Raw genomic sequence first — 15,073 nt, 5'->3', positions numbered from 1 at the left:
TTGAGGATCTCCCTTTCAACTTGTTCTAATTACTACTGTTTCTGCTGCTGCCTTCATGTCACTTAATTTGGTTCATGTATCCCAAAGCATGTTCAATTTAAAACATTTCACTGTCGACCCATGTTTAGCTTGTGGTCTGTCATGATCCCCAGATCTTGTGTCCTTAGCTAGTCTTTCACAACCCTATATTTCTGCAACTTAGAGGTTTAAAAAATTTTTTTTTCACTTAACTTCATCTGACTCAATCCCACTCAATTTGATTCAATAAATGGAACCTTATGAAAGGCAAAACAGAAAAATAAGACATCGTTTCTCTTCTCAAGGACCTTTGAGATGAATACGTGGTATAAGATAGGCCCTAAAAGAGAAGAGAGAATAGAAGTAACATCAAAAGAGCTATAGAACCTTCAGAGAAAGACGGTGAAGGAAACTGACATTTGATGAGTACCTACTATGTGATGAGATATATTAGAATTAGGAGATATGAGATATATTAGAATTAGGAGATATGAGATGTATTAGAATTAGGCTTGGCTGAGAGGCATAAGAAATCCTAAAATAACACTGGCTTAAACAAGACATAAGTTTATTTTGATCTCATATTGGAGAATCCCGAGGGAGTTCATCATAGGCTGGTATAGTCCACCACAGTGCTAGGGACCACGCTCCTTCTATCTTTTTCTCCTTTTCAAGGTCACTTCATGGTCTATAATAGCCTCCAGAGTTCCAGCCTTTCAGGGGAGGGGACACAGTTCCAGCTGTGTTGTTGCACACACACAGCTGATATTCCACTGGCCAGAACTTAATGGAAGGACCCAAGGGAGGTTTTTATATGGGGTCTTTATTCCAAGTGGTCATATGTCTGGGGCCTCCACTACCGTGAAAGAAAGGAAAAACATATATTAAGAAGCAATTAGCAGCATCTGCACCATGCTAAGGACTTTATATATTTTCAGTTCAGCTCAGTTCAGTCACTCAGTCGTATCCAACTCTTTGCGACCCCATGGACTGCAGCACACCAGGCCTCCCTGTCTATCGCCAACTCCCAGAGCTTGCTCAAACTCATGTCTATCGAGTTGGTGTTGCCATCCAACCATCTCATCCTCTGTCATCCCCTTCTCCTCCTGCCTTCAATCTTTCCCAGCATCAGGGTCTTTTCCAAAGAGTCATTTCTTTGCATCAGGTGGCCAAAGGACTGGAGCTTCAGCTTCATCATCAGTCCTTCCAATGGATACTCAGGACTGATCTCCTTTTGGATTGACTGGTTTGATCTCCTTGCAGTCCAAGGGACTCTCAAGAGCCTTCTCCAACACCACAGTTCAAAAGCATCAGTTCTTCGATGGTAACCTTTCTTTATGGTCCAACTCTCACATCCATACATGACTACTGGAAAAACCATAGCTTTGACTAGCCAGACTTTTGTTGGCAAAGTAATGTCTCTGCTTTTTAATATGCTGTCTAGGTTGGTCATAGCTTTTCTTCCAAAAAGCAAACGTCTTTTAATTTCATGGCTGCAGTCTGCATCTGCAATGATTTTGGAGCCTAAGAAAATAGTTTCTCACCGTTTCCATTGTTTCTCCATCTATTTGCCATGAAGTGATGGGACCAGATGCTACAATCTTTTTGAATGTTGAATTTTAAGCCAGCTTTTTCACTCTTCTCTTTCACCTTCATCAACAGGCTTTTCAGTTCCTCTTCACTTTCTGCCATAAGCGTGGTGTCATCTGCATATCTGAGGTTATTGATATTTCTCCTGGAAATCTTGATTCCAGCTTGTGCTTCATCCAACCTGGCATTTTGCATGAGGTACTCTGCATAGAAGTTAAATAAGCAGAGTGACTATATACAGCCTTGACATATTCCTTTCCCAATTTTGAACCAGTCCATTGTTCCATTCTGGTTCTAATGGTTGCTTCTTGACCTGTATACAGATTTCTCAGGAGGCAGGTAAGGTGGTCTGGTATTCCCATCTCTTTAAGAATATTCCACAGTTTATTGTGATCCACACAGTCAAAGGCTTTGGCATAGTCAATAAAGCAGAAGTAGATGTTTTTCTGGAATGCTCTTGCTTTTTCTATGTCCAACAGATGTTGGCAATTTGATCTGATTTTAGAGCATTTATTTCTCTTTCTTATAATAACTCAGAAGAAAGAGGTTTCCTGTGCCTTTATAGATAATTCCTATCTTGAAACACTTTTGCAAGCATTCAATTGAGTCAACTCAATGACAACTGCAGTCCTAGGAAGTATCTTTTCAAATGCTTTACTCAGGCCATTGAGCAAGATGAAGGTGACTGCAAGACTGAGCCTTGTTAGTCAAGCCTGAATGGATGCCTCTCCTGGGTTGGTGCTGATACTTGGAGGTCAGCCTTCCAAAAGCTATGGGCCCATGCCCCAGGAGAAAGCCAGAAGAGATCTGTGTTTTCACCCTTTTGCAAACCCCAGCACTATGGTTAGAAAGGGTCTCTCTAGTTGCTAGAGCAGGCAGAGAGGCAGGTGACTTCATTAATGGGGATAGTGGAATTCCAAGGTAAGGAGCTAGGAAACAACTCTGTTTCCTGGTTTCTGCTCATTCTTTTCTCACTGAATGTTTCTCAGCTCTTTGCCAATATGTTTTACACTCAGATTCCCCAAATGAAAGGATCTGATTGGGTGGCCAGTGGGCATATTTGTTGGACAGAGGTCTCATGCCAGACAACCTCATGGCTAGGTCAGATGCTTGCCTATTCCTGGCTCAGTCATCTGAGGGGAGGGTTAATGTGGTTTAAGGTACACGGATGGCAACATCATCTGAGGAAATGCTATGAATTAACTGTTGGGAATAGAAGCTGTTACCTTTTAGAATAGCCACTGGGAACTCATTGAGCTTCATAAATGAGATCTCAGGCCCAACATCACACCCTGCAACCAACCAACCAACAACACCCCTCCCCCGCCCCTGTGTTTTCTCTTTCTGCGTGCACATGCGCACGCACACACACACGCGTGCACACACACACACACACACACACCCCACATATCTCATCCTCATTATTTCATCCTTCAGTTCAAAACATCATCATGTAGAGTAAGGAGGACTCTATGCAAGGCCAAAGACCTTCTATGAGCCATGAGCAACACAATACATTGCTTTGCAATATGAGTCTGGGTCAGAGGTTCTCGTATCTGACTAATTCAAAAGAATCACCTGATGAGCTTTTAAAAATTAAATCCCAAGTCCAACGCCAGAGATTCTGACTCAACATGTCTGAGGTGGGGCCCAAACTTTTGGAAAAATTCTTTAGGTGGTGCTGATGACCAGCCAGTTTTGAGATCCACTGCTGTAGCTCTCATCTTCACTTTTCTAGAAGGCACTGGGGCTTTTATTACTACTGTGAGCAATTGTTCTTGCAGCTTTTCCTAGCTCTCTGCTGACTGTCCTGGCCTGCCAAAATGGGAAGGCCTGGTACCCTGTCAAATTTTCCATCTGCCCTCGTGGGCTGGGGCAGAGCACTGACATCTCCTAATCTAGAAACTCACTGGTGCAGTTTCAGTGATGGGAATTAAATTGCTCCTTGAAAAATTAGAAAAAAGTAGTGGTCATTACCAAGTGGGTTTGAAACCTGTATAGGTATAATATTCAGGGGGTCATCACCAATCTGGGCTTGATAACCCAAGCCTAGAAATTCTGGGACATCTCTAAATTTGGGGATGGCTTTTGATCCTTTTGAAACAAAAGGACCAATATTAGTGAAATTTGCCATGAAGACATCAAGTAGCAGTGCAATGTGAAGTGAAAAATGTTATATAGACCAGGTTTTAGTCCAAGCTTTGAGTCTATAAAAAGGAGCTTATACTTGGAACTGTGAAGCATTGTTATAAAATTTGAGTTAGTGTACCTAAAGCAACTGGTATCTTATAAATGGTTGTCATTCTATTAAAAATATAACTATTTCTGATGCTCAAAATCATCTGAACAGAATAAGTCCTACAAATCCAGTGGTGTGACAGGATCAGTACTCAGGGACTTGTGAGAGCTGATTATGTGTATCTTTTCCAAACTCCAAGTTCAGTGATATTATGTGACATGAAATCAGCCATGGTATCAGTATTTACACCATGGAAATTGGCAAATGTACATCGGTCAGGGTTTTTTTTCCCTAGAGGGCTAGTTGGTAGACACTTCCCAGCACACTACTGTAAAAAAATCACAACCTCAACAAAAAGCCAGCACCAGAAAATATGCACTTAACTTGCTCTTTTATTTTATATCTATGATTTGCATCCATATAACTAAACCAGGATTCTGCCCTCATGATTTTTTGCCCATAGATTACAAGCATTTTGCAAATATTATCTCATTATTTCTCACAACATCCTGGAGAGCTAGGGATGTTAAGTGACGCCTGAGGCAGCACAGGAAATCAAATGGTGAAAAGCAGAACTAACCTAGTCGGTACTAACCACTTCTGCCACCCTTCCCACACATCATTATTGTCCAAACTGGCATAAAGACATGGGTAAATTCTTGTCTGGAAAATCCCATGGAGAGAGGAACCTGGTGGGCTATATAGTCCATGGGATTGCAAAGAGTCAGACACGATTTAGGGACTAAATAACAACAAAACAATTACCAGTGATGCTTTAACCTCACAACCCAAATAGCCAAAGTCTCTCTACAGACTTGATCCAAGTCCTTGGTGTGTGTTGTGCTGTGCTTAGTCGCTCAATGGTATGCAACTCTTTGTGACCCCGTGGACTGTAGTCCGCCAAGCTCCTCTGTCCTGGGGATTCTCCCGAAAGAAAACTGGAGTGGGTTGCCATGCCCTCCTTCAGGGGATCTTCCCAACCAGGGCTCAAAGCCAGGTCTCCCACATTGCAGGCAGATTCTTTACCATCTGGGCCACCAGGGAAGCCTTTGGTCCTTGAGTACCAATCTGACTCCCCAGAATGGCTACCTTCTGAACTTGGAGGTTTTTCTGCAGGGCTGCTGATAGCCTTGTATTAATCAACTGTCCTATATTCTTTCTCCTTCTAGACCAAAGACATGTGTTTGAAAAAACAGTTGACCAGAATTAGGATTCTGTTCCGACTTCAGCAGATGCAAGTGGCATTATAATCAACCAACTCATGTTATCTGTGACCCTTTCTCTGAACACTCCAAAGTCAGAGACCCAAGAGTTGTTTTTCTCTGAGGCATTATCTCCATAATACTTTGGGAAGGAATAAATAACCCTAGTGGTGAACCATCTCTACAATGGCTCACCCTCTAATGGGTTTTCACATTCTAGAGGAATCCCTACTACCCTTTGATTGTGGATAGACCTAGTTTCTTGCTTCTAATGCATGGAGTAAGGCAAAATTGAGAGGATGTCACTTCCAAGATTAGATTACAAAAAGACCATGACTTCCATCTCGGGGCAGGGGAGGGGAGGCAGGAGTCAAAGTGGGCCACATGAGAGGTGAACACTGTAAGGGACCCATGTCTCTGGCCAACAACTAGAAAGAAGATTTGGTACACATGCATGACGGAATATCACTCAACCATTAAAAAGAATGAAATAATGCCATTTGCAGCAACATGGATGGACCTAGAGACTATCATACTGAGTCAAGTAAATCAGAGAAGAAGAAGCACTGTATGACATCCCTTATATGTGGAATCTAAAAAAAAAAAAAATGATACAAATGAACATACAAAACAAAAAGAGACTCAAAGGCTTAGAGAACAAAATTATGGTTGCTGGGGGGAAGAATGGGGGGAAGAGATAGTTAGGGAGTTTGGGATGGACCTGTACACACTGCTATATTTAAAATAGGTAACAAGGACTTACTGTATAGCATATGGAACTCCTCTCAGTGTTATATGGCAGCCTGGATTGGAGGGGAGTTTGGAGGAGAATGGATGGATACATGCATAGGTATGGCTGAGTCCCTTTTGCTGTTCATCTGAAACTATCACAACAGTGTTTGTTAATCAACTATACCCATACAAAATAAAAAGTTTTTTTTTTTTTTATAAAAGAAGCTGAGGCCTGCCAAAAGCCTTGTTATGAGCTTGGAAGTGGATCTTCCTTCAATCGAGCCTTGAAATAACTGCAGCCCTGACCACATCCTGATGCAGTCTTGTGAGAGACCCCAAGCTACAGGATCAAGCTAAGCATATCCAGATTCCTAACACAGAGAAACTGTGAGATATTGAATATTTGTTGTTTTAACCTGTTGTGTTAGGGAGTGATGTGTTATACAACTACAGATAACTAATACAGTCCTCAACCAACAAGGAAAATGGTGGAATAGACACAATCACTGAATCTGCCACACAAACCACCTCCACTTGTAGGGTCTAGAAGAATTCAGCATGGCCCCCCTCTAATTCTCCTAATTCAATCTAGACATTTCTAACTTGCATTAATACCTGAAAGTCTGCCTTAGGGATCAAAATGTTCCATATTTTGAATGATCCAACACTCCCAACTAAAGTGAAAAGAAGCCAAAGGCAACCTGGCCATTGGTAATCACAAATCCTCAATGTTATAAAGTCACAAATTGTCTGGTAAAAGAGAGGCCAGAAAGTATATGCTAAAAGCTGCCCTTTCTGGTCTTGCATGAGTAATTCCTGAAGCTGGAGTTTCACTACAACCACAGGATTGTGGCACTACGAAGGTGGCCATTTTCAAATCTGGCCTGACATCAGAATGAAATTCAACTAGATAAACCTGGGACTTGGCCAAGATAAGTAATATTTAAATAACTGGAGCCAATGAATAGCATCACTTTTCTATGGAACCACATGACTATGATGTGAAGAAATAAAAGCTTTTGTTGTTTTAAAGGGCAGAGACAATTGGAAGTTTTGCAGCAGACGGTTACAAAATTTTCCACCCTTAGCTTTCCAAGGAAGATACCAGTTAGTGGCTTTGGGAGTTGGGTGTGGAAGGTGTTACTTGGAAAGACAATTAAATTGATTCTAAACAGATGTGAACCAATGTTACTACTACTACATCCATCACAGAGCCTAAAACAGACTATTTAGCCCCCTACACAGTGAGCTTACTTTTCTGAACTATTCCCTGTTATTCCTTAGCTCCTTGAAATCAGCATGCTATGTCAGGTAAGGCACAGAAAGCTACCACACCTCTCTCATAAACAGTGAATTTTTATTTTCCAGATAATTTTGGAGTGTTTTTTTTTTTAATCCTCCTAAAAAACACAAAACACTCCCCCCAAAATTGGCCTTTGCTTCTCTGTTTTTTGCGCTTGTCTACCTGAGTCAGAGCAAGACTCTCATCTGTGATACAGTTCATCAAGATAAATGGGGATGGGTTTTCTGCATCTAATACACAGATTGTTTTAAAAAATATTTCATTTGTCCCTTGAATTTTTAAATGGCTATTTTTTCCCCCTCTTAAAAAAAGAATTATCCTTATTACCTCATCAGGCAGCTGTCTGAGGCTATGAGGAGAAGAAGCTCATAACTAAATTGGTTTAGTTGTATTTAAGACAGTATTTTATCCTGTCGGTTTTCATTTTATTAGATGACAGTGCTTGCAATTTCTCCCTCAATAAGCAAAGATGACTTAGATCAGTGGCCTGATGAATAAGCATGAAAATTTGATTTAGGAAAGGAGAACATCCTGGAGCTCACAGAGAGAAAAAAGGATTTCCAACCCCCCACCACACACACATTTTAAATGACAAAGCAAAGAAGCTGCATTGTCTTTAAACAGCATCTTTCAATGCAATCAATATCAAGGCTCCCCAATGTTAGGTGATAAGAATAATAATTTAGAAAGAAAAAGAGGAGCCCTTGAAAAAATACAAAGAGAGAAGGAAATATGTTTAAAGAAAATATTATTAATCTTTCATATTACCTTGAGGCAGATTGCCCAAAAGAAAAGGAAAAAAAAAAAAAAAAAGTCCTGGGTGTGAAGGGAAAACTGATCCTTTGGAAGAAAAAAGACGAGGATTCCTGTTGAGGACCGGATGGAGAATGTGAGCAGTCTGACACCCTACCTTGGCCTAAATGATTCAGCCTTCCAGACCCATTAACAAGAGTGGAGGACAAAGAACTGTGAAGTGCAAGAACAGATTCCCCATAAACCAGTAATAGAAAATAAATAAAAGAAAAACAGAGGAGGCCAAAGTCTCCTATGGAAGGGAACCCAATTAATTGTCTTCGGTTTCAGGATTAGTCTTTTCTTGCTGGAGAAGAGGCTCACCGGGGGCAGCAGAGGCAGCAACTTCTAACTTCCGCAAACATGCATCCTGATCAGAATCCCTCAGGGCTCTAGCGCCTGGAACTGAGCTGGCAGGAGGAAGGGCTAGGCCAGGAGTAACGTTTTTTAAGGCAGAGGATAGCGCGGGGGTAGGGGGGGAGGCGGGGGGAGGTAGAGGGAATGTCACAGAGAAGATTTTTCCTTGCTTAGCATGGAAATTCCATGGGAATTCATGCTATTCCTCTCAGTCCGGTGAGAGGGTAGTAACATCCCCCACCTCCACCCGCTGTAACTTCTGATTTCGCCGGGAGTAACCAGAGAGCGCGCGCCAAGGCCCAGTGCCTTCAGCGGGGCGAAGATTTGATCGAGAACAAAAGAACGCTTGCCAATCAGAAAACGCTACCCGAGAACAAGAAGTACTTCTCTTTGTGTTTTGAAAACTCTTTAATTAGCAAATGCCTTTGGTTTCTAATACGCATTAAAACTTTTCTACGCAGATTCCAAGAATCGAATCATTGCTTCCGCGACGAAGGTGGGACTCCCAAGGGCCACACGCCGCAGAACTAAAGAAAATAGGGCAATTAAATACTCGCTGTAAACCTGTACAGTGTTCCTGGGCACTCGGCCGCAGGTTTTTTTACAATAATTTCCCGCACTAGTTTTCTTATGACTTCACTAAAGCTATACCAAATCCCTAGACTCTGGGCCGTACGTGCGGGCAGGGTGGCCTGATGCCTGGGTCCCCCGCGCCCGCCGCTCGTCGGCCCTGTCCCCTTGGAGGGGTCGACACTTCCTCCTGCCTTAAGCCGGCCCCCTCTGCCAGACTCCTACTTCTCTTCGGCCTCGGCCCCTCCTCTTTTTTACAACCCGGAGAGGGGGTGAGCGGGGATTGTGGCCTCACGTGGTCTGAGTGTGCGGAGAGAAAAGCAATCCGCGAGGCGCACCCATTTCTTGCCCCATTCCGAACCCCACATTTAGGATCCTGCTACCTAAATGTCCCCCGCCAAACCCAGCATTTTCAGCCCAAGGAGGGCTAAACACGACTCGGGGTCACGTCTCTCTCCGCGGAGGCAGTACTCTTATTCTCAGCCTCTCCATGCAAAAGCTTTGCCCGGTGTGCCCTTCTGTTCAGGAATGTGTATTTTAGTGTACCCGGAAGAGGAACAAATCTTTCAAGCAAATTCCCTTTCTGATGCGCTTCTCTACCCCCTCCCCCTAGTGAATTCAGGGTAAAAGTTTTTCTTAACTTTTCCCTCCCAGCCCCCTGCCCCTCCCCTCAGGAATCCGCCCAGAGCTCCGCAGACCTAGCCTCTCGCGTTCCCTCGCCCGCCCCTTCCGACTTCCACCCAATCCGAAGGCAGTCACACAGAAAACAAAGGCTGCTATTGGGCCTCCCTGGAGCTCGAGGGCCCGCCCCCGGAGTGGTTTGTGAATGGGGGGAGGGGAGGGGGCGGGGCGGTCCGGAACCCTGAGAGCCCGACGCTTCTTCTGTAGAGTTGCGCGGCTCCAAGGCGTTACTCTGCGCTCCCTCCCGGCGGGCAGCGCTCCCTCACCGCTCAGAGTTGCCCGGGGCTGGAGAGGCCAGGGCCAGGCCGCGGGCACCAGGACCTCGCAGCTTCGGACGCAGTGTGACTGGATTTCTTAAAAGAACTCGCCGAGCTCTTGGCTCCAAGACGCCGATCGGACTCACAGCGAGAATCAGCCGTTTGGCTGAAAGTTGGAGCCAAGCTTTTGGGGCTGAAGGAGCGAGGAGCGGAGAAGGAGGCGAAGGAGGAGGAGGCGGCGGCGGCGGCGGCGAGCGGAGCCTCGAGGAGAGAAGGCGGAGCAGCACCGTTGAGGCGGCGGCTTTGGCTAGCAGGCGGCGGCGCCGGGCTCTCGCTTGCCGGGGGCCAGACTTGGTGTGTAGGGGGGCGCGCGCCTTATTGAGCTCAGTGAGTCAGGAGACTTGGGCAAACTTTGAAGGGTAACCGGAGACGCTTGTTGCTTCTCGCCGCAGAAAAAGCCGCACCGTTACGTCGCATCGAGAGGAGAAGGCGGCCCCCCCATCTGCGCCCCCAGCCCAGGGAGACGAGTTTGGACCCCAGGCGGCTGCGCCAGTGCTGGGCGGAGGCGGCGGCGCCCCCGTGGCGCGAGCACCCCAGCTGCAGCGCCCTCTGTTCCGCGCCGCCCACGGCCCAGCCCCGGCGCCGGGAGGACTCTCATGCGCCCGGCGCAGCGGCGCCTCCCCGGATCCCAGCCGCTCCCGGCTGCCTGGTCGCATTTCTCGGGCTGAGAGTGCCGCTGCACCCGCGGCCGGCGATGCGGGGCTCCCGCGCGGCGGCGTCGCGCTTGCCTCTGGACCTTTGCACCGTGGTGCTGGCGCTGCTGGGCTCACTGCCCGCGGGCGCCGGGGCGCAGCCGTACCACGGAGAGAAGGGCATCTCAGTGCCAGACCACGGCTTCTGCCAGCCCATCTCCATCCCCCTGTGCACGGACATCGCCTACAACCAGACCATCCTGCCCAACCTGCTGGGTCACACGAACCAAGAGGAAGCGGGCCTCGAGGTGCACCAGTTCTACCCGCTGGTGAAGGTGCAGTGTTCTCCCGAGCTGCGCTTCTTCCTCTGCTCCATGTACGCACCCGTGTGTACAGTGCTCGACAAGGCCATCCCTCCGTGCCGCTCTCTGTGCGAGCGTGCCCGCCAGGGCTGTGAGGCACTCATGAACAAGTTCGGTTTCCAATGGCCTGAGCGGCTGCGTTGCGAAAACTTCCCCGTGCACGGCGCTGGCGAGATCTGCGTGGGCCAAAACACGTCGGACGGCTCCGGGGGCGCGGGCGGCGGCCCCACCGCCTACCCTACCGCACCCTACCTGCCCGACCTGCCCTTCACCGCGCTGCCTCCGGGGGCCGCTGACGGCCGGGGCCGCTCCGCTTTCCCCTTCTCGTGCCCCCGCCAGCTCAAGGTACCCCCCTACCTGGGCTACCGCTTCCTGGGCGAGCGCGACTGCGGCGCCCCTTGCGAGCCGGGCCGCGCCAACGGCCTTATGTACTTTAAGGAGGAGGAGAGGCGCTTCGCCCGCCTCTGGGTGGGCGTGTGGTCTGTGCTGTGCTGCGCCTCGACTCTCTTCACCGTGCTCACCTACCTAGTGGACATGCGGCGGTTCAGCTACCCGGAGCGGCCCATCATCTTCCTGTCGGGCTGCTACTTCATGGTGGCCGTGGCGCACGTGGCCGGCTTCCTGCTGGAGGACCGCGCGGTGTGCGTGGAGCGCTTCTCCGACGACGGCTACCGCACGGTGGCGCAGGGCACCAAGAAGGAGGGCTGCACAATCCTCTTCATGGTGCTCTACTTCTTCGGCATGGCCAGTTCCATCTGGTGGGTCATCTTGTCGCTCACTTGGTTCCTGGCGGCCGGCATGAAGTGGGGCCACGAGGCCATTGAGGCCAACTCGCAGTACTTCCACCTGGCCGCCTGGGCTGTGCCCGCTGTCAAGACCATCACCATCCTGGCTATGGGCCAGGTGGACGGGGACCTGCTCAGCGGGGTGTGCTATGTGGGCCTGTCCAGCGTGGACGCGCTGCGGGGCTTCGTGCTGGCGCCCCTGTTCGTCTACCTCTTCATCGGCACGTCCTTCCTGCTGGCGGGCTTCGTGTCTCTCTTCCGCATCCGCACCATCATGAAGCACGACGGCACCAAGACCGAGAAGCTGGAGAAGCTGATGGTGCGCATCGGCGTTTTCAGCGTGCTCTACACGGTGCCGGCCACCATCGTTCTGGCCTGCTACTTCTATGAGCAGGCCTTCCGCGAACACTGGGAACGCACCTGGCTCCTGCAGACGTGCAAGAGCTACGCGGTGCCCTGCCCGCCCGGCCACTTCCCGCCCATGAGCCCCGACTTCACCGTCTTCATGATCAAGTACCTGATGACCATGATCGTCGGCATCACCACTGGCTTCTGGATCTGGTCGGGCAAGACCCTGCAGTCGTGGCGCCGCTTCTACCACAGACTCAGCCACAGCAGCAAGGGGGAGACTGCGGTATGAACCCCGGCCCCTCCCCCACCCTTCCTTCCCGCCGCCGGGGGTGGGAAAGGGGCGGTAGGGAAAGAACTGCGGGGTGGGGGGACTTGTTTCTGGAACCTCCTTCCGCTCCAGTGAGAAGTGACCTGGAAATGAGAAGATATATGTAGATATATGTGGGTTGGGAAAAGAGGCCTGGGTGGAAATACGGTTTGGATGAAAAGACTTCTGGCAAAGACTTGCAGGATGATGCTGGTGATGTTAACAGTGACGTTAATCATGTGCGGTACGGGCCGCCCTGGGCCTGTCGAAAAAGATTGAGATCAGAAGGTTGCTGTGAGTTCTTCCCGGCTCTGGGCCGAACTGGGACTGTGAGCGATTCCCCTGATGCAAGACAAGTGGCCTGTCCTCACTCCTGTGAGGCCCGGGTGAAAGGTACAGCTGTCTGCGGCCGCCGCTTTGTTGGGAAAAGGGAGGACTCCCTGCAGTGTCCTTGTCAAGCGGTGGTCAAACCATAATCTCTTTTCACTGGGGCCAAACTGGAGCCCAGATGGGTTAATTTCCAGGGTCAGACATTACAGTCTCCACCTCTGCCTCCTCCCCGCCTGTTTTTCTTCCTCTACTCCTTTCAAGTCTTGTAAAATAAGCATTTTGAAGTCTTGGGAGGCCTGCCTCCTAGAATCCTGATGTGAGGATGCAAAAAGAAATGACAACATTTTGCAACAAGGAAAAGGAGGCTAGTAGTAGGTATTTCTACTACTTTTTTATTTTCTGGGGAAGCAGGCAGAAGAAAGAAGGCTGTTTTATTTGGTTTAATATCCTGAAAAGAAGTGATGACTTGTTGCTTTTCAAAACAGGAATGCATTTTTTCCCCTTGTCTTTGTTGTAAGAGACAAAAGAGGAAACAAGTGTCTCCCTGTGGAAAGGCACAACTGTGAAGACAGCAACTTTTATAGGCAAAGCAGCGCAAATCTGACGTTTCCCTTTGGATGTTAATTTGGTTGTAATAAACATTCCTTTTTAAGGAAAAGTGAAGGGCGCTGTGCTTCCATACCCCTTTCTGTCAGAGGTACTGACTTGGCTAAAGGAAATGCAAGGGGTTTTGCTGTGTTTAAGTAAATTTAATTCAGAACACATGATCCAACAGGCTCTGTTAAAACATTCAGGGAAATCTCTCCCTTCATTTTCTTTTTCTTCCCTTAAACCTGCATTTCGGTTTTGTTTTTCGATTTTTTTTTCCTTCCAATTTGAATCCTCTAAGATAAAAGGAGAAGCATAATGCCTTTAGCCTCATAATAAAGGAACGTTAAATTTTTTTAAAAGTCAAAGGAGCATTTTGTCCTGTTTTCTTTGTTCCATAAATCCGTTTATAAAATATCATGTGTATGCTGACCCTGTCTTTGTGTGGCTGGGTGGGGAGGTGACCTGCAGAAATGACAGTGAGTGAAGAGGACAGTTCAAACCATGGGCCCCATTTTTAAGGAAAGTCGTTAAAAGAAGGTAAACTTCAAAGTAAGTCTGGAGTTCTTTGAAATGTGCTGGATGACTTAAATTTATTAATCTTAAATCATGTACTTTTTTTCCCTCTATAATAGAACTCCAATTCCTTTGCATAATGGTCTAAAGCTGAACAGAGAATCATGGGAGCTAACCTTTACTCCACCTTTGACATCACCTTCCAATCCAGCAACACTATCCTGTTTCTCAAAACGGTCTTTAAATGCTGTTTGAAACAGTTTTTAAATCATAGAGGGTACTACGAGAGTACAAGTTGCTTTATACATGTAATGTTCAGTTGAGTGAAGCTGCTTTTTATATTAAAGTTTAACATTGACCTTATGTTTCTTAAACCTCCAAAACTGTCTCATTTGTCAGATTTTTAAAACGCCCACTACACAGTTTTTGGCATCTTTTGTGTTATATCTCTTGCATGTGAAATTTGTAAAATAGAGACGAGTGCAGTATGTATATTTTGTAAATCTTCCATTTTTGTAAGAAAATATATATTGTATTTATACATTTTTACTTTGAATTCTTGTTTTGTTTTGCCTTTCAAAGTCTACAAGGAAGCCCCACTTTATCACATGTACAGATCACAAATAAATTTTTTTTTTAAATACAAAGTGAACGTTTCTTTAGTTTATAGTTCCTATATAAGCCAAAGAACAGAATTTTGTATTATGGAAAGATGGTATGGAGGGACACCCACTGAATATGTCCCTCATAAAAGAAGACGCTTACTCCTTGGAAGGAAGGTTATGACCAATCTAGGTAGCATATTGAAAAGCGGAGATATTACTTTGCCAACAAAGGTCCGTCTAGTCAAGGCTATGGTTTTTCCTCTGGTCATGTATGGATGTGAGAGTTGGACTGTGAAGAAAGCTGAGTGCCGAAGAATTGATGCTTTTGAACTGTGGTGTTGGAGAAGACTCTTGAGAGTCCCTTGGACTGCAAGGAGATCCAACCAGTCCATTCGGAAGGAGATCAGCCCTGGGATTTCTTTGGAAGGAATGATGCTAAAGCTGAAACTCCAGTACTTTGGCCACCTCATGTGAAGAATTGACTCATTGGAAAAGACCCTGATGCTGGGAGGGATTGGGGGCAAGAGGAGAAGGGGACAACAGAGGATGAGATGGCTGGATGGCATCACTGACTCGATGGACGTGAGTCTGAGTGAACTCCAGGAGTTGGTGATGGACAGGGAGGCCTGGCGTGCTTCGATTCATGGGGTCGCAAAGAGTCAGACACGATTGAGCGACTGAACTGAACTGAAAAGAAGATGTTATATATATGAAGGTCTTTTTTCCTTGCCTTTTAAAATACAGAGTTTAATGAATGCCTTAACTGTCCTTTAATTTTTTTTTTTTTTCTGTTGTT

The 15,073-nt window shown here is 46.9% G+C and overlaps 1 protein-coding gene across 1 annotated transcript; it reads left to right on the top strand.

The window, feature by feature from the left end:
• The first annotated feature begins 220 nt into the window (after positions 1-220).
• On the top strand, positions 221-14,319 carry FZD7 (frizzled class receptor 7). The gene has a single exon (XM_086345853.1). It carries the CDS (start codon positions 10,496-10,498, stop codon positions 12,218-12,220), a length of 1,725 nt encoding a protein of 574 aa, XP_086201979.1. The 5' UTR covers positions 221-10,495; the 3' UTR covers positions 12,221-14,319.
• Positions 14,320-15,073: the final 754 nt, after the last annotated feature.

This window comes from Bos grunniens, chromosome 2 (genome assembly GCF_055505025.1).
Source record: "Bos grunniens cultivar Pamir isolate PY7600 chromosome 2, Bosgru_T2T1.0, whole genome shotgun sequence".
Taxonomy (NCBI): Eukaryota; Metazoa; Chordata; class Mammalia; order Artiodactyla; family Bovidae; genus Bos; species Bos grunniens.
The sequence above is the reverse complement of the archived record's forward strand: the minus strand, read 5'-3'. Positions and strand labels throughout refer to the sequence as shown.

Bases quoted from the DNA above. Each gene is read 5' to 3' on its own strand.
- FZD7 (XM_086345853.1), top strand. From the start codon at position 10,496: ATGCGGGGCTCCCGCGCGGCGGCGTCGCGCTTGCCTCTGGACCTTTGC.